Source organism: Pristiophorus japonicus, chromosome 7 (genome assembly GCF_044704955.1).
Source record: "Pristiophorus japonicus isolate sPriJap1 chromosome 7, sPriJap1.hap1, whole genome shotgun sequence".
In the NCBI taxonomy this organism is placed as follows: Eukaryota; Metazoa; Chordata; class Chondrichthyes; family Pristiophoridae; genus Pristiophorus; species Pristiophorus japonicus.
Genome location: NC_091983.1, coordinates 28,646,152 through 28,666,776, shown reverse-complemented (window position 1 = coordinate 28,666,776; position 20,625 = coordinate 28,646,152). Strand labels below are relative to the sequence as shown.

Sequence of the window (20,625 nt, the reverse complement as noted above, 5' to 3'; positions counted from 1 at the left end):
ACCTTGAGTAAGGCCATAGCGATAGCCCAGGCGTTCATTGCCACCAGTGACAATACTAAGCAAATCTCTCAGCACACAAGTGCTGCTACAAGTACTGTGAACAAAGTGATGTTGTTTTCAAATCATAATGTACAGGGCAGGTCACGCATACCTGCAGCTATATGTCTGCAGATGTCTCAGAGTCCACCATCAAGGGTGATGAATGCAAGGCCATTAATACCTTGTTGTCACTGCGGGGGTGATCATCGTTTCCATTCATGCCGATTCAAAGGATACGTTTTGCAAGGGCTGTGGAACAATGGGACACCTCCAACGAGTGTGCAGGCAATCTGCTAAGCCTGTTAAACCTGCAAACCACCACGGTGCAGAGGAGGACAGATCCACGGAGAATCACTATGAACCAGAGCCTCAGATAGAGGAGGCAGAGGTACATGGGGTGCAAACATTCACCACGAATTGTCCCCCGATAATGCTGAATATTGAACTAAATGGACTCGGTGTCAATGGAGCTGGACACGGGCACGAGCCAGTCCACCATGGGTAAAAAGACTTTCAAAAGGTTGTGCTGCAACAAGACCTCAAAGCCAGTCTTAACTCCAGTTCGCACGAGACTAAGAACTTACACGAAAGAACTGATTCCTGTAATCGACAGTACAACCGTAAAGGTCTCCTATGATGGAGCGATGCACAAGCTATCACTCTGGGTGGTACCAGGCGATGGTCCCACGCTGCTCGGCAGGAGCTGGCTGGGAAACATATGCTGGAACTGGGACAACACTTCGTGTGCCCAGGTCTTAAAAAAATTTCCTTCACTGTTCAAACCAGGCATCGGGAAATTCCAAGGAGCAAAAGTGCAGATCCACCTAATTCCGGGGGCGCGACCCATCCACCACAAGGCGAGAGCAGTACCATACATGATGAGAGAAAGGGTAGAGATCGAGCTAGACCGGCTGCAACGAGAGGGCATGATTTCACCGATCGAGTTCAGCAAGTGGGTCAGTCCTATTGTCCCAGTCCTCAAGGGAGACGGCACCGTCAGAATCTGTGGCGATTACAAAGTAATTATCAGTCGTTTCTCCCTGCAGGACCAATACCCACTACCAAAAGCCGACGACCTCTTTGCAACGCTGGCGGGAGGAAAGACGTTCACGAAGCTGGATCTGACTTCAGCCTACATGACGCAGGAACTGGAGGAATCATCGAAGGCCCTCAACTGCATCAACATGCACAAAGGTCTTTTTGTTTATAACAGATGCTCGTTTGGAATCCGATCAGCGGCGGCGATATTCCAGAGAAACATGGAAAGTTTACTGAAGTCGGTCCCGCACACCGTGGTCTTGCAGGATGACATCTTGGTCACAGGTCGGAACACAGTCGAGTACCTGCAGAACCTGGAGGAGGTTCTTAGTCGACTCAACCACGTGGGGCTCGGGTTAAAACGCTCGAAGTGCGTTTTCCTGGCACTTGAAGTGGAGTTCCTGGGAAGGAGGATTGCGGCGGACGGCATTAGGCCCACCAACGCGAAGACGGAGACAATCGAGAACGTACCGAGGCCACAGAACATGACGGAGCTGGGACTCATGAACTAATTTGGTAACTTCTTACCGGGTCTCAGCTCCCTGCTAGAACCACTATATGTCTTACTACGAAAAGGGGGCGAATGGGTTTGGGGTAAAAGCCAAGAAAATGCCTTTGTAAAAGCGAGAAAATTGTTATGCTCAAACAAATTGCTTATGTTGTATGATCCATGTAAGCTTTTGGTGCGAGCATGTGATAAGGCGTCAGGTGTGTTGCAACAAGCTAATGAATTCGGGAAACTGCAACCAGTTGCTTATGCATCCATGAGTCTGTCTAAGGCCGAGAGAACCTACAGCATGATTGAAAAAGAAGCGTTAGCATTTGTATATGGAGTAAAGAGAATGCATCAATACCTGTTTGGGCTAAAATTCGAATTGGAAACTGACCATAAGCCACTTATATCCCTGTTTTCCGAGAGTAAAGGGATAAATACCAACACATCAGCCCGCATCCAGAGATAGGCGCTCACGTTGTCCGCATACAACTACGCCATCTGCCAAGGCCAGAAACAGACAACTGCGCCGATGCTGTCAGGAGGCTGCCATTGCCCACCACAGGGGTGGAAATGGTGCAGCCCGCAGATCTAGCTATGATTATGGAAGCATTTGAGAGTGACCAATCACTCGTCACTGCCCGGCAGATCAAAATCTGGACAAGCGAGGACCCCTTATTATCTCTAGTCAAAAGCTGTGTGCTTCACGGGAGCTGGTCCAGTGTCCCAGTGGAAATGCAGGAAGAGATAAAGCCATTCCAGCGGCGCAAAGATGAAATGTCTATACAGGCAGACTGCCTTCTGTGGGGCAATCGAGTAGTGGTCCCCAAGAAAGGCAGAGACACCTTCATCAATGACCTCCACAGTACTTACCCAGGCATCGTAATGATGAAAGCGATAGCCAGATCCCACGTGTGGTGGCCCGGTATCGATGCAGACTTAGAGTCCTGCGTTCATAGATGTAATACGTGCTCGCAGTTGAGCAATGTATCCAGGGATGCGCCGCTAAATTTATGGTCTTGGAGCTCTAAACTGTGGTCTAGGGTACATGTCGACTATGCAGGCCCATTCTTGGATAAAATGTTCCTTGTGATTGTAGATGCGTACTGCAAGTGGATTGAATGTGAGATAACGTCGGCTAGCACGTCCGCTGCCACCATGAAAGCCTGCGGGTTTTGTTTGCCACTCACTTACCCAATGTCCTGGTGAGCGACAATGGGCCATGTTTTAACAGTGTTGAATTCAAAGAATTTATGATCCGTGACAGGCTCAAACATGTCACATCTGCCCCGTTTAAACCAGCATCCAATGGTCAGGCAGAGAGAGCAGTGCAAACCGTCAAGCAAGGCTTGAAGAGGGTAACTGAAGGCTCACTGCAGACTCGCCTATCCCAAGTCCTGCTTAGCTACCGCACGAGACCACACTCACTCGCTCGGATCCCACCTGCTGGACTGCTCATGAAAAGAGCACTTAAGACAAGTTTACCCACTTTAGTTCACCCAGATCTACATGAACATGTAGAGAGCAGGCGGCTTCAACAAAGTGCATACCATGATAGCGCAAATGTGCCACGCGAGATTGAAGTCAATGATCCTGTATTTGTATTAAATATGGACAAGTTTCCAAGTGGCTTCCCAGCACTGTCATGGTCAAAGAGCGGAGCAGGGTGTTTCGGGTCAAACTTTCAAATGGACTCATTCACCGGGAACAATTGGATCAAATCAAACTCAGATTTACGGACTACCCTGAGCATCCCACTTTGGACCCTACTTTTTTTGATCCCCCAACACACACACCAGTGGCAACCGACACTACAGTTGACCATGAAGCAGAACCCATCATCCACAGCAGTCCTGCAGGGCCCAACACACCAGGCAACCCAGCAAGGCCAATTGCACAGCAGCCCAGCGAGGGCCCAACAAATGATTCAACAACACCAGCTTTCACACCGAGACAATCAACCAGGGCAAGAAGGCCCCAGATTGACTCACATTGCAAATAGTTACACTATTGACTTTGGGGGGGAATGTTGATATATATGTGGACTTGTTTTTCTCTGTACAGCCACCAGAGGGCTCATTCCCCGGAGTTGCAAGGGATCCCATAATCCTTTGGGAACACAGGTATTTAAGAAGGCTTCACAGGTTGGAGAGGCACTCTGGAGACCTGCAATAAAAGACTAAGGTCACACTTTACTTTGAGCTCACGGTGTTCAGTCTGACTCTTTCTCCATACACAACATCCTTGATTTACATTTGAACTCTCTACAACTTCCGACTGTTTGTCTGCCTGACTCGGACTCAGACTTAAATTCTGACTTTCTCTTGAACTTGTTTCTAGTACATCTGTTGTAGGATTTGCTACTGTACTCTACTTGTAACAAGACTATCTGACTCATCAGAAATAACTGAATCATTCCAACTTTCAACTCCTTCCACATCTGTCGGTAAAATATGATCAATGTGAACAAACCTAACCTTTCCATGATCAAACATCTTGAGCAAATATGTGTGAGGGCCACATATCTTCACTACTCTTCCTGGTAACCACTTTAACCATTTATGGTGATGGTTCTTCACTCTCACCTTCTGATTCAATTTCACACTTCACTCTCTTACTCGACCTCTATCATGATTCTCTTTCTGTCTCGATTGTGCCAAGTTTGGCTTTGACAACGAGAACCTGGTTTGTGGCTGTCGTTTGAGAAACAACTCTGCTGGTGTTCTACCAGCAGTTGTATGAGGAGTAGCACGATAAGTAATTCGAAAATTTGCTAGTTTGTGATCCAATGACAACTGCTGTTTCTTTGGATTTGGATCCAACATTTGCTTGATGAGGGCACGTTTTACAATTTGTACTGTGCGCTCTGCTGCACCATTTGAAGCAGGATGGTACGGTGGAACCTTGGTATGTTTCACTCCATTCTGCTCATGAACTGTGCAAATTCTTCTGGACAAAATTGTGGCTCATTATCAGACAGAATTTCTTCTGGGAGGCCATAAGAAGAAAACATTCTCCGCAAATTGTCTATTGTTTTATTTGTTGATATTTTCCGCATCGGAAACACCTCTACCCACTTCGAATGGCTATCAATCACAATGAACAATTGCTGTCCTTGTAACTCAGCAAAATCTACATGTAACCTTTGCCACACTCTGGATGCTATTTCCTTGGCTGTAATGGTACTGATGGTGGTTTCTTGCTTACCGATTAACATGTTGTACACTGACTAACGATATACTCTTATATCTTCATTTAAACTTGGCCACTATAAGTAACTGTGTGCAAAACTCTTAGTCAAGCACATTCCCAGGTGCTGGTCATGAAGCTTTCTGAATAATTTTGACCTGAACTTATTTGGGATAAGTACTCTTGCACCCCACATAATACAATCTTTATCCACTGATAATTCATTCCTATGAACGAAGTACAGATGAATATATTTTTTCTGAAACCTGGTTTGGCCAGCCATGTGCCATGTAATCATACACCTTTGATATAACTGGGTCACATTTGGTTGCTCTATCAACCTCTTCAGTTGTGACTGGCAGCTCATCAATGTATGAAAAATAGAACACTTCTACCATAGAGATAAAGTTCTCAATTTCTACTGTTTTGAGATCTTGCTCAACTTTCTCCTTGAGTGTGTATGGTATGGGACGTGGCTTGCAGTAAACTAGTGTAGCGTTCTTCTGTACTCTGACACTCATTTGAATATCAACTGACATAGCTGTCTGACAAGCTAAAACAAAAGTCAAGTTAGGGGTAGTCAACAACTTTCTTTTGATTGCTTAATTTTTCATCCCACAAATAAAGTGGTTACGCAATGCTCGGTCTTGAAAGTTTCCGAAATGACAGTGAATGGATAGCTTTTTTAATGTTACAATGTACTCACTGATACGCTCATCAGGTAATTGATTTTGTATTCCAAAACGATAACTTTCAGCAATTTGCAGGGGCTCAGGTATGTAGTGCTGAATCTCCGTCAGTGGCGTGACCTTCGGCTTGATGGGACCAAGCAAATTTTTCAGGGTTTCATGCACCTCAGGGCCTACTTCAGTCAGGAAAATAACCCATTTTCTTTCTAACACCACCCGATTACAGTTTTCATCATCGGGGAATTCGCCGATACTATTCGCGGTGAAAATCATTTCTAGATCCACATACATTACGAAAGTCTCTCGGTCGCGATGGAACTCACTCAAGCGCCTTATTATCCCCATAGGCGTGGCCATCTAGACTCTGACAATGTCAACAGTGTGCTTGAAATTTAGCTTGCATTGTTAGCTGTGCTGCAAAACAAAGAACCTCTCAAAGTCTCTTTGTTGTTTGGCAGGAATCATCCAGCAACACAAATTTCAGCTGGGGAATCCGATTATCCCGTCCTTGTCGGCAAGTGATGTACTTTTTACGACATCACTAAAGCACACACACACAAGATGGCTCTACAAGAACTTGTCAGGTGACCTTGACACATGATGCTTTTATTATATACATCAGCAGTTGCATTACCACAGTAGTCTGTGCTGTGCTGGGGCCCCAGCTGTTTACATTGTACATTAATGATTTAGACAAGGGGATTAAATGTAGTAGCTCCAAATTTGCGGATGACACTAAGTTGGTTGGTGGGTGGCAGTGTGAGCTGCGAGGAGGGTGCTATGAGGCTGCAGAGTGACTTGGATAGGTTAGGTGAGTGGGCAAATGCATGGCAGATGAAGTATAATGTGGATAAATGTGAGGTTATCCACTTCGGTGGTAAAAACAGAGAAACAGACTATTATCTGACTGGTGACAGATTAGGAAAAGGGAAGGTGCAACGAGACCTGGGTGTCATGGTACATCAGTCATTGAAGGTTGGCATGCAGGTACAGCAGGCGGTTAAGAAAGCAAATGGTATGTTGGCCTTCATAGCGAGGGGATTTGAGTACAGGGGCAGGGAGGTGTTGCTACAGTTGTACAGGGCCTTGGTGAGGCCACACCTGGATTATTGTGTACAGTTTTGGTCTCCTAACTTGAGGAAGGACATTCTTGCTATTGAGGGAGTGCAGCGAAGATTCACCAGACTGATTCCCGGGATGGTGGGACTGACCTATCAAGAAAGACTGGATCAACTGGGCTTGTATTCACTGGAGTTCAGAAGAATGAGAGGGGACCTCATAGAAACGTTTAAAATTCTGACGGGTTTAGACAGGTTAGATGCAGGAAGAATGTTCACAATGTTGGGGAAGTCCAGAACCAGGGGTCACAGTCTGAGGATAAGGGTAAGCCATTTAGGACCGAGATGAGGAGAAACTTCTTCACCCAGAGAGTGGTGAACCTGTGGAATTCTCTTCCACAGAAAGTAGTTGAGGCCAATTCACTAAATATATTCAAAAGGGAGTTAGATGAAGTCCTTACTACTCGGGGGATCAAGGGGTATGGCGAGAAAGCAGGAAGGGGGTACTGAAGTTTCATGTTCAGCCATGAACTCATTGAATGGTGGTGCAGGCTAGAAGGGCTGAATGGCCTGCTCCTGCACCTATTTTCTATGTTTCTATGTTTCTATGTTTCTAGTCTACTAGGTGGAACTATATTACAGCTAGCTCTTACTGCCTGGGCCTCTAACCCCTCACAGATCATGACATCATAAAGTGTTCAGCACCCTGTTATTGCCACGGACATGAAATTGCTTCCTGCCCCCCTGCCTAATCACAGGGCGTGAACAATGGCAGGAAGAGGAGGTGTTGTCAACGCGGCTCGACGCTTAGTAAGTGCTAATTAAAGGGAATGGCCAACCTTTATTATTTGCACCAGTCTGGTGCCTGCTCAAAGTTTTTGATGTTTCATTGCTGCAAGATGTCTAAGCCCTCCCTTTGTGAGAGTGTTTGGGGCTGTAATTGCAGTCGTGCAGGCCGCCTTGCAACGCAGAACTACCGACAATTAGGTGTGCACCATCACTGGCCCTTCACTTTAAGCGAGGAAATGGGTTGGGCCAAACTTCTTCTTTCCCATCCCTGACCTCACATCTTACTCCAGTTTCTTTCCAATCTCCCCTCACGACCTCTCCAAGCTCATCTTGTCCATATGACCCACTTCTTGCTCCCTGGACCCTATTCCCACCAAACTGCTGACCAACCAACTTCCTTTACTGGCTCCTATGTTAGCTGACATTGTTAATGGTTCTCTCTCCTTAGGTACTGTCCCTTTCTCCCTCAAATCTGCCGTCATCACCCCTATTCTCAAAAAACAACACTTGACCCCTCTGTCCTTGCAACCTAACGCCCCATCTCCAACCTCTCTCTCCTCTTCAAAATACTTGAACATGTTGTTGCCTCCCAAATCCATGCCCATCTTTCCCGTAATGCCATGTTTGAATCCCTTCAATCTTTTTTCCGCCCCTGCCACTGTACCGAAATGGCCTGCTTCAAAGTCACAAATTACATCCTTTGTGACTGTGACAAAGGGAAATTATCCCTCCCCGTTCTTCTTGACTTGTCTGCAGCCTTTGACATGGTTGACCATTCCATCCTTCTCCAACGCCTCTCCACCATCATCCAGCGGGGTGGGACAGCGCTCACCTGGTTCCATTCTTATGTATCTAATCGTATCCAAAGAATCATCTGCAACAGCTTCTCTTCCCGCTCCCGCATCATTACCTTGGCCCCCTCCTATTTCTCATCTACGTGTTACCCCTTGGCAAAATCATCCGAAAACACAGCGTCAGTTTCCACATGTGTGCTGATGACACCCAGCTCTATCTCATTACAACATCTCTCAACCCCTCCACAGTCTCTAAATTCTCAGACTGCTTGTCCGACATCCAGTTCTGGATGAGCAGAATTTTTCTCCAATTAAATATTGGGAAGACCAAAGCCATTGTTTTTGGTCCCCACCACAAACTGCGTTCCCTAGCCACTGATTCCATCCCTCTCCCCAACATCTGTCTGAGGCTGAACCACACAAATCGCAACCTTGGTATCATATTTAACCCTGAAATGAGTGAACACATATCCGCAGCATAACTAAGACCACCTATTTCCACCTCTGTAACATCGCCCGTCTCCAGCCTTGCCTCAGCTTGTCCATTGCTGAAACCCTCATCCATGCATTTGGTACCTCTAGACTTTACTATTCCAATGCACTCCTGGCTGACCTCCCACATTCTATCCTACGTAAACTTGAGGTCATCCAAAACTCGGCTGACTGCGTCCTAACTCTCACCATGTCCCGCTCACCTGTGCTCGCTGACCTACATTGGCTCCCGATTAAGCAACGCCTCGATTTCAAAATTCTCATCCCTGCTTTCAAATCCCTCCATGGCCTCCTCGCCTCTCCCTGTCTCTGTAACCTCCTTCAGCCCACACCACCCCCCAACCCCCGAGATATCTGCGCTTCTCTAATTCCGCCCTGTTGAGCATCCCTGATTATAATCGCTCAACCATTGGTGGCCGTGCCTTCTGTTGCTTACGCCCTAAGCTCTGGAATCCCCTTCCTAAACCTTTCTGTCTCTCTACTTCTCTTTCCTTCTTTAAGACGCTCCTTAAAACCTACCTCTTTGACCAAGCTTTTGGTCACCTGCCCTAACTTCTCCTTATGTGGCTCGGTGTCAAGTTTTTTGTCTCATAATACTCCTTTGAAGTGCCTTTGGATGTTTTACTATGTTAAAGGTGCTATATAAATACAAGTTGTTGTTGTTGAGGGAAGCGGGTTCTGGCACACAGCGGAACCCGAAGAGGAATGTCGGCAGATTTTGGCAGCAGGCCATCAATTTTGGCCCAATAGATTTTCTAGCCCATATAGTTCAAAATATAATGGTTACAATTTCAGAACTGCTTTTCTCAGGCATAGTGCTGTCAACCATTCCCATTATCAGTCTGAGTGTCCTACTTTGTAGGAGTTGACTCATCCTGCCCTACATCTACTTGCGTAATAGCATGCCCTGAGGGTGTAACAATAGTGACTTGAACCCAGTATTTGTCAATCTCCCTGAAGGCGGACACTTCAGCTGGAACTTTGCCTACCTGGGTAGGTCCAGCAAGGGCAGTGGCCATGGCGGGTCGCGACCTCGCTGCTGGCACCATCCCGCTGCTGAAGATAACTTTCCCTTAATATTAAGCCCACCCTGCTCATTACCCAGCCCAATTAAACTATGCGGATCTGGTGAGGTTATCAATTACGTGTTTTCAGCCGGCATCATTAAAGTTGTCACGGCCACATTGGATTTTAATGTCAATGTAACATAGTGCTGTCAGTGCACTACAGCATTGGAGTGCTGCAAACACTGATAATGACTGCACAGAGCCAGAGGGCTGCATTCAGGTTCTCTGATGATATATGCATTTAAACATATGGAGGGAGTCATAGCCCGCAGGGGGGTCCTCTTCCCTTCCAGTGGGCGGAAGAGACCTCCCCAGGACACCAAAACAGCCTGGTTGGAGATTGCAGAGAAGGTTACCAAGAGGGATGTGGTCAGGAGGACCTGGGTGCTGTGCCACAAACATCTCATTGATCTCATTCGATCAGGAAATGTGAGTACAAAGCCACACTCACCTACATCCTGCTGTGCCTCTCATCACACCTCCAACACTCTGTATTCCCTACCCTGCCCCTGCACATCTTTACTCACACCAACATACCTTGCACATCCAACCATCCCTTTCTCTCTATCTACATTATCTCATCCCCATCTCACCAACCACCCCTCGCACTCCCCCTCATCCTAGTGCCATCATACCAACTAACAATGCACAACACCACTTGGCTTTGGCACCCCACTCCATGATAGTCACCCTCTAAAGATCTAACCCATCCATTCCTTACACTTCTTCCATCACTCTCACTCAACCTTCTCTTCTTTCCCTCCTTGCAGGAAAAGAGAGCCCAAAATAGGAGGATGTGGGGGAGAATCGGCGGTGGCCCTCCAGCATTTGCAAACCTTACAACAGGAGAGGAGGCTGCTTTGGAAGTATCAGGAGACGGAGAGACAGGGACATCTCAGCAAACTGGTGACAGAATTACATATCATACAGCTAGATGGCATACATCAGTCACTCAAATGGGCACTGATGTCAGCAGCCACTGAATGGTCATCATGTGCATAATGGTATCTGTAGCCATTATTCCTATGATATATCTAACTTATCTTTTTACTCTCCCACAGGTCCATCAAGAGCACCCCTGCCCAGCAGTGTCCAGGATGAAGAGCAAGACGACTCCTCAGAGGAGCCTCCAGCCTCTGTGGGCGCACCATCATCAGACATAAGTGCACCCAACACTGGCGCAGATTCGTACACCTCAGTGAGTGCCACATGAGATAGAGTAGTGTTGTCACCTGTTGTCTCACAACTCATAACTGAGCAAGAGCAGATGATGGAGACTGGGACAGCAGTGGAGACTCCTCGCTGGAGGGCACAGGACGCTCCTAGCTCTGCTCAGCTGCATGCAGACGCTGAGCCTCGGAGCCCATCCAGAAAGAAGGTGATCCTAGAGGTGCAGAAAGAAGTGCAGGGGGCTCAGTCATGTTTTGCGAGCGCGATGTCTGCAAATGTTCAGAGAATGGAGGAGTCCATCTCCAACATAAGCACCACCATGTCACAGGCAATTGCGACTGTAGGCTCTTCCTTGGATTGAATGGCCACCTACATGGAGCAGATAATGCACCAGTCGCAGGATCACATGGTCTCTGTGGAGAATGGATCGCTATATATGGAGAATAGATGGAGGAGCTCTTAAACCTCCTCTCTAGGAGGGATGTCAGTGTAGCTTTTATAGTATATTTGATGCTGTCAACTAATCTGTTGAAGCAATGGCCACTGAACTCTTGCCTCAGGTTGACAGACATAGTTCCCGAGCAGCATGTTTCCCGTGGCCATCCAGTTAGATTTAAAAGGTAAGGTTAAAACTAATCTTAAGGGTCTGACAACTAGCTACTATTAATTTAAATTGGGTTGTTCACCTCTGCTGGTCAGGTCAGTCTGCGCTGACAGACACGCCTGGGGGAAAGGCACCTGGAAGTGGGATGACAGCGGGTTCCCAACCCGATCCCAAAAATAACAACTTTCCCACCAGACCCGCCTCCGATCGTGTCAGCTACCACCCTGGAAAATTCTGGCCTTAGTGAGACGAGGTCTCATACGAAGCGTTAAGTCACTTCATTTCACAGCTAGCTAAACATACCGAACAGTCATTCTGACCAGACTCATTTAATTCAATCCATACAATACATCTTCACATCATAATATTAAATAAACATTCCATATCAGTAGCTCATCCTACTTGACTTAAATAAAATGGTTTCCAACTATCCTCCACCATTTCTAAACTCTTAACCTAAGCGAAAGCATATTAATCACCTTTTGTCACCTAGGTCCCTTCTTAAACTTGTGAGAGACACCAAAGACTGGAATTTTCCCCTAAAAACGATATGTTTAGGGTGTGGGGGCAGTTAAAGTGTTAAAAATGGGATTCCCAACCTGATCCCACCTTCAACACGCCCACCTCCGGTTTTGCTGAAGGCAGGACGGGCGACCAACGCACTCCCAGGGGGCGGTACCTCAATTTAAATATTGTAATGAGGCTGGAAGGCTCTTTTTCCCCTCCAGTCTGCATTTAACTGCCTGTGGACAGGTTTCACACAATTCATGAAACCTGGTAGTTAAACAGAGGCGGGGACTGCTGCATCCAGGAGGTAAGTGGCTTTATACCTACCTCCTGGATCCAGGGTCCCTGCCTAACCTACTCCCCACAATCGGAGACCTCCCCCACGAGGCTTCCGATCACCTTCCCAGGCAGCCCACCTCCCCACCCAGGTGCCCTTCTCCAAGACCTCCCCCCAACGATGATGATGAAGCCGGCCCCGATCCTGTCCACCCCCCCCCCTCCACACCAATCCCCGACCCCTGCCGATTCCCTCCCCACCTCCAATCTCCAACCCCAGCCGATTGCCGATCCCCCTCCCATGATCCCTCCCCTGGACTGGCCCCTCACTTCTGAGGCCTACCCACCCGCGGCCAGCCAGCCACTCAATCCGGCTGGCTGCGGGCAGGAATCCAAGGCATCACATTCAAATCAGGCCGTTCCGTTAAAGTTGACAGGGCCTGCGGGAATCCCAGTCTCCCGGGTTTCCTGCCTGCCTCGGAGGCCCGCTGCCCCCAATCCGCCTTCCTTGAGGAAATTCCAGCCTTTGTTTAAAAAGAACTAGCATTAAAAATAATTTTTAAAAATCCTTTCTGTGAAAATATGGTTAAAAAATCCTGAAGTATGGCAATAATTTCAAGTAAAAATGTCAATGTTGTGTTAAAAAATAATGGAGAATTGCAAATTACAGTTATGCTAATTTTGTGGTTAAATGAAATGTTGATCTTAGAAGTAGCAACAAGACTCATAAAAAAGCACAAGTTTTCTTCAAATAGAGGTGAGTAAACCATTTAGTACTCACAGGCTTACCATCTGTACCCAGTCTTCCTGGATCACCATATTCCCCAGGTACTCCACGTTCTCCCTATAGAAAACCAAATGAAACAGTAATGTAAGCATTGTCTGAGCACGTTTCAAATTCCCTCAAACTGAGACCTTTAAGTTATATTGTTCCATACAATGTGGTTACAAGCCTAGCTGAGGTTAGCTGAAAAATAAGGAACTTACATGATTTAGGTACAGTAACCATTTAAAATTGAAATGTTGCTTAGAGTTAAAGATACAAAGCTTTTTAAAAAATGTGCTTGTATCACTAACTCACATGCTTTAACTACATATATAGATCATAAAGCATACAGTTCACAAGCCAGAACATTTCACTAATAGAAAAAACATGTTTGTAGTCAACTGTGCCAAAAAGCACAAATACTACGTCAATTTCTTCCAGTAAAATTTGATCTGAAGTGGAATCGCCTTTTCCAGCACAAGCAAATGAATACAGTAACTGAATACTTAACAAACTACTGGCAGAATCCTGCAACAGGAAAGTCAACAAAAATTCAGTGTTTGGATGATTTTCCAACATTTTTAGCACCTGCTGATAAATTTGTGCAAATACATTATCCTGCACAGCTTACACCCACATTAGTCTAAGGGATTCACTTTATGAAATGATGTATGATACAGAGCTCTACAGAAGTTACCAACTTTATTTTTACAGTCTGCACTGCCAACATAACCATTACTTTCAAGGACAGTAACTGAATTGAAAACGAGGAACATTTTTGAACATTCACAATATCCTATAATAATGACAGCGATTATAATGCATAGATTTGTAAACATTATTATTTAAAATAACTATGTCTAATCATGGGCCAGGAATTTCCTCGGAACTTCTCCCAGCAAAGTTACAGAAGTGGAGTAAAAGCAGCTCCAAGAAAATCCACAGCACGTAAATCTAAAGTACTCACAGACAAAAGTAAAAATTAAAACATAGCTCTCTTATTTTGTGCAATTATTTATCTGCTTTTTCTCCTACTCTCTAATTATTTCTATCTCTCTGTCGAACTGCCTGTCTCGCTATTTCTTTCTGAATGTATCTTCCATAGAGCCTGGAATTAGGAACATAAGAACAGGAGTAGGCAATTTAGCCACTCATGCCTGTTCTGCCATTTGATTATATATTGGCGTTGGCACACCCAACTTGGGTGGGAACAGCAGCAGGAGCAGGAGCGGAGCAGGAGCATAAAGAGAGGAGAGCCTCAGGTCCCAGCGCGGCGTCCGCATACCCGACCTGGGTGGGAACAGCAGGAGAAGCAGGAGCCAGCTCGAGAGTGCGATGAAGGCAAAGCGGGCGACAAACCGGACGTCGCAGCATCCCAGATAGCAGATTGGTTGGCGACTCTTGGTGCAAGGTGGAGCCCAGTGGCGGGATTAGGACCCAGAAGAGGTTGGAGGACAGCGGGTGTTTAGACGACAGCAAGAGTTCGGAGGACAGCGGGAGGTCGGAGGACAGCGAGAGCCCAGAAGAGGTCGAAGAACCGAGGGAGTTCGGAGGACAGAGGGAGGTCGGAGGACAGTGAGAGCCCAGAGGTCGGAGGATAGCGGGAGGTCGGAGGACAGCGAGAGCCCAGAAGAGGTCGAAGGACAGAGGGAGTTTGGAGGACCGTGGGAGGTCGGAGGACAGCGAGAGTCCAGAGGAGTTCGGAGGACAGCGGGAGGTCGGAGGACAGCGAGAGCCCAGAAGAGGTCGAAGAACCGAGGGAGTTCGGAGGACAGAGGGAGGTCGGAGGACAGTGAGAGCCCAGAGGTCGGAGGATAGCGGGAGGTCGGAGGACAGCGAGAGCCCAGAAGAGGTCGAAGGACAGAGGGAGTTTGGAGGACCGTGGGAGGTCGGAGGACAGCGAGAGTCCAGAGGAGGTCGGAGGACAGAGGGAGGTCGGAGGACAGCGGGAGGTCGGAGGACAGCGAGAGGTCGGAGGACAGCGAGAGCCCAGAGGTCGGAGGACAGCGTGAGGTCAGAGGACAATGGGAGATCGGAGATCGGAGGACAGCAGCAGGGTCGTGGCCCAGGAGCATTGCAGCGTGAACCAGCTGCGGGGTCGTGGCCCAGGAGCAACGCAGCATGAACCAGCAGCAGGGTCATGGCCCAGGAGCAGTGCAGCATGAACCAGCTGCGGGGTCGTGGCCCAGGAGCATTGCAGCGTGAACCAGCTGCGGGGTCGTGGCCCAGGAGCAACGCAGCATGAACCAGCAGCAGGGTCATGGCCCAGGAGCAGTGCAGCATGAACCAGCAGTGGGGGTCATGGCCCAGGAGCAGTGCAGCATGAACCAGCAGCGGGGGTCATGGCCCAGGAGCAGTGCAGCATGAACCAGCAGCGGGGGTCGTGGCCCAGGAACAGCGTGGCACAGGCCAACAGCGAGATCGTGAGATCGCCATTGCGTCCTACGAAACCCAGGGATAGAGGCCCTGCGGGAAGGAGGAAGGAGGACAGTAGGAGTATGCGTATGTGTATGAACTAGGCCCATACAGCAGAGCCTGGTCTCCAGTTATCTTGGATCCCCTTGCCACTGGATCAAGACCTTGCTCTGTCAAGGCCGTGTGGTAGCTGGTGTGCAATGGCCACCCCACGTTAAAATAATTCATGCACAGGCATCCTTCACACTTTAAGATGAAGTTCGGGACCTGGAACATCAGGACCCTCATGGACAACCCTAACAGCAACTGACCGGAACACCACACCGCTATCATTGCCCGGGCGCCCGGGCACTCGGGCGCTTTGACATTGACATCGCCGTCCTATACCTTCTTCTGGAAAGGCAAACCAGAACCAAAACGCCGCCTCCATGAGGTTGGCTTCGCCGTAAAAAACAAACTAGTGGGCCATCACAGAAATTCCCCCTATGGGATAAATGAAAGCCTCATGACTCTTCGGCTCACCCTAGCCCGGAACCAGCGCATATGCCCCAACACTGCAAGCTACAGATGAGACCAAAGAGCAATTCTACTCCTCGAACAATCCCTGTCCTGAGTCCCAACCAGTGACAAGTTGATCCTCCTTGGCGACTTTAACACCAGAGCCAGAAAGGACACTGACCTCTGGGGAGGTGTAATTGACAGAGAGGAGATAGGGAAAGCCAACTCCAATGGCATCCTCCTCCTGACGAAATGCTTAGAACACGGCCTCGTCATAACCAATACCCTGTTCCGTCAGAAGGACAAATACAAGGCTTCATGGTAACACCCTCGCTCCAAGCACTGGCATCTGCTCAACTACATCATCGTCCGAACGACAGACCGCAAAGACGTGCGCATCACCCGCGCCATGACAGGAGCTGACGACTGCTGGACGGACCACTGTCTAATTCGCTCTGTCATCATCATCAACATTGCCCCAAAACAGCGACGACAACAGAAACAATGCCGCAGGAAAATCAACACCAGTGCACTCAACGATCCTACTAAGAAAGCCCTATTCAGCCAACGCCTTGCTACCAACCTGACGACCTCCAGTGATCCAGAGACGCAGAGTGTCCACAGTGCCTGATCAACCCTCAAGGCTTCCATAATCAGCACCTGTGAAGAGGCGCTCAATCAGCTCCACTGGACGGGCCACATCATCCGTATGCCTAACACGAGACTCCCAAAACAAACGCTCTACTCGGAGCTCCGACACGGCAAGCGAGCCCCAGGTGGGCAGAGGAAATGCTTCAAGGACATCTTCAAAGCCTCCTTGAAAAAATGTAACATCCCCACTGACACCTGGGAATTCCTGGCCCAAGACCGCCCAAAGTGGAGGAAAAGCATCCGGAAAGGCACTGAACACCTTGAGTCTCTTTGTCAAGAGCAAGCTGAAGCCAAGCATCAACAGCGGAAGGAGCACGCGGCAACCCAGGCATCCCACCCACCCGTTCCTTCAACCACTGTTTGCCCCACCTGTGACAGAGACTGTAGGTCCCGCATTGGACTCTTCAGTCACCTGAGAACTCATTTTTAGTGTGGAAGCAAGTCATCTTCGACTCCGAGGGACTGCCTATGATGTTGTATAATGGCTGATCTGGTAACCTGAACTCCATTTACCTGCCTTTGATCCATATCCCTTAATACCCTTACCTAACAAAAATCTACAAATCTCAGTTTTGAAATTTTCAATTGACCCCCAGACACCACAGCCTTTATTTTTGGGGGGCGGGGAGAGTTTCAAATTTTCACTGCCCCTTGTATGAAAAAATGCTTCCTGATTTCACTCCCAAATGGCTTAGCTCTAATTTTAAGATTATGCCATCGTGTTCTGCACTCCTCACCAGAGGAAATAGTTCATCTTTATCTACCCTATCGATTCCCTTTACCATTTTAAACACCTGAAGCAGATAACCTCTCGACCTTCTGATCTCAAGGGAATGTAAGCCATGTTTATGCAACCTGTCGTCATAATTTAACCCTAGAAATCATAGTATCATTCTAATGAATCTGCACATTGGCCTATCCAAGGCCAATATATCTCTCCTGACGTTCAGTGCTCAAAACTGAACGCAGTTCTCCAAATGAAGTCTGACCATGCACTGTACAGATAACATATTACATCCTCACTTTTGTATTCCACCCCCCTTCAGATAAAGGTCAACATTCAATCAGCTTTTAAAGTTATAGCTTGCATCTGTGCACTAGCTTTTAATGATTTATGTACATGGACATCTCAATGTGATATACACCGTTGTACACCTTTTAAAAATAGTGTTACATCTGCCACTAGCCTCTAGAGGGAGATACACAGAAGTTTCCGAGGTATGCCCATTTACATTCCATTGGTGCAAGTATTGATGTGAAACTATTGCAAGCAGCTTTACCCACAAACTTCTGTGCAGCCTTTTCAGCAGCACATTGAGGACAAGAGGTTAAGGCAGGAACACTACATGGATCTTTTATTTCCCTCTTAAATTACTTAATTGTATGTAATACCAATATTTTTATTGCACTTGGACAGAATTATGCATTTTCAAATGCCATCTGTGCCTAGAGGGCAAGAAGAACTGGCACCAAGCCAGAGCTGAAGAATTAACAACTTCAGACCTCCATGACCTCTATGCCCTCCTGGAGGCCACTGAAGGCAGGGTGAATAGAATTCTGGGTGTAGATGCCACCAAGTCACCCAGAATTGTCACTCGTGCCACCTAGATGGAGGTGGCACCAGAATTGACTGCTAATACCCTCACCCCCAGGACTGCAGAGCTCTGCCACAAGAAATTCCACATCCTCAATGGGACAGGCAAGGCTACACATGCCCATCTCTGCCTTTTCTTGCCTGCCTACCTTTTCATCTTCTTAAAGTAGAACTTCCACAATGTTCCCTGGTTAAGGGATGCCTTCAACTCTCTATCCTGCACTATGACTGTACAGTTCCACCAACATAAAGCTACTACTTTACGCAAGCACAAAACCAATGCCTCAACTTTAACACACTCACACCTGCACACACCGCTCTCATGCCATTTGTTGCTCACTCCCTAACCACCAGCCTTACCCTTATTTATTTATCTTTTTGCAGGATACATTGGTACACAATGCCCACAAAGACAGGCCACCAGAGGGGGTTTCCACATCTTTAAAATCCTCAACCTTCAAAGACAAGGGCGGGGAGGAGGGGAATTGCCCTTCAGAAAAAGGCCCCTATAGCGCTTCTAAAAGGCGGTACCAGGGTGGTAAGACCTTTCCGACCATGGGCAGGCGGCAGGGCCAATCCATGCACAATTGCCCCCAGGTTGGAGATGGCGGAAATGGGTTTCCGCCGGGGCCTGCATTTCCAACCTGCCCGGCGCTCCGACCCATTGTCAGCCGCGCGCTGATCCCTTACCGGCCGGCGCCGACCCCTTTTTCCGCCTGCGGGGAAAATTGTGCTGTGGGAGCATGGCCGTCACCGGTCGGTGCCCTTGGCAGCTTCCTGGAAGCTGCCAATAGCTGGGCAATGTGTCTGCCCTTAAAGGGGAGAGCATACCGATGGCCATTATTTTGTTTTAATTGTCGGCCGACTCCTGAACCCGCCTGACAATGACGGCTGCTGGTTCAGCATTACCTCTGGGGTGCCTATCCCTGGTGGCCCAGTGGGCTCCACGAAGATCTCACTCGGCCTCGCAGTGTCCCTCCCCTTTAAGTGAAGGGGAGGGACATTGCGACGCGGCAGCATGTCGTGGCACGTCCACATCGTGCTGACATCATCACTGCCGTGCTGACCTGGTCAGTGCTGCAGAGATGGACACTTCCCCACTCCCGACCTGATACCAGCCCGATACTACCTCCAACAGCAGCCCCAAAGCACTGGGATACAGTGTCAGAGTTTAAAGAGACGAATTTTCCGGCTCTTCCCTCCGACTCCCACCGGGCGGTAAATTTATGGCAAATTTGAAGTACCCTCCCCAATTTCTCGCTGAGGGCAATTTCGGCCCCAAGGTCATGTAGTTCATGACAAGGCACTTAAGGCATGCTGTAGAAAATGCTGAGGTCGATGACATTTTTCCTCTTCCTTTACTTAAACAACCTCCTACCCCAACATCTTCAGCTTTTACGTGCCATCTCTATCACTCCTCAATTACTAGCCTTATCCTCATTCACTTTCTCTTTGCAGGACAAATTGTCCTCCAAAGGCAGACTACCTTTAAACCCCTCACCCCATTCGACGACATGGCCATGCAGCTTGTGGGCACTCACTCAGTCCTTGCTGTAGGAGATGGTGAAGTAAGCGGCATCTCGCCAGTGTCTGGTTATTAACTGAATACCTACATTGTTGCCCTGGCACCACACAGGCAGAACCTCCTATTCACTTTTTCTGTCTCCTTAATCCCTAGGGTAAAATGCTCATTCATTATGACCTTCTACATTTCCTTCAGGTCGACCACAGTAACAAGAAGAGGAAGGTGATGATGAGGAAGAGGAGCGTATGGTGATGAGTATGACCAATTGCAGCTGCTTCATCCTGCCCCCGTTTTCCTCTGCCCCAACCTTCTCCCATTTACAACCTGCTGCATTTGCTTCTCTCTCCCAAGCACCAGCTCAAAGACTTGCACCTGGGGGTGTGGAGTGGGGGCCATTATGTAGTAGTAGTAAGGATGTGGCATGGGAAGAAGTACAGGGCACAAGAGAACCAGAGGAGTGGGATGTAGGGAGGATGTACCACCTTCTGAGCAGAGCCTGAGGAGAAGGCCGACACTGGGTTCAGTGTTGTGGATCTAGAAGGCATGGTACTCGTCTGAAAAGAATGTTTGAGAAACAGCATACCAATGTGCAAGCTTTGAGGTCATTCTCTGAAGATGTGCAGCAACACAGATATGACACTCACACCTATAGCTGTCCTTTGTGGTAACATCACAAAAGTTTTATTGTCCTTGCAGGAACCAATGGAGCAAGTGACAGCTTCATTATAATCTGTTGCAGCTCCCCAGCTAAGAAATTGCCGGAGACCAGTAAGTGCCTCCACTTCCATGGAAGTAAGACTGTAGCTATGGAGGCAATAGGGAACAGAATGGAGTGCATGAATCACAGCAGCAAGAGCGTGGAAAAAGCTATTTCTCAGAGCCATTAGGACCAGAGAGCCGTCATCAGATCAGCCATCACAGTGGAATGGCAATGGCTCGAATCCACCTGCCCGAGGGTGCCGTCTCTCAGG

At 48.0% G+C, this 20,625-nt stretch overlaps 1 protein-coding gene across 1 annotated transcript in view; it reads right to left on the bottom strand.

Moving 5' to 3' along the window:
• LOC139266575 (collagen alpha-1(XXI) chain-like) overlaps positions 1-20,625 on the bottom strand; it is a 463,005-nt gene that overhangs the window by 335,829 nt on the left and 106,551 nt on the right. The window contains exon 8 of the mRNA XM_070884170.1: positions 12,987-13,049. Within this exon, the coding sequence (XP_070740271.1) occupies positions 12,987-13,049 (63 nt within the window). The remainder of the gene's footprint in view (positions 1-12,986; positions 13,050-20,625) is intronic.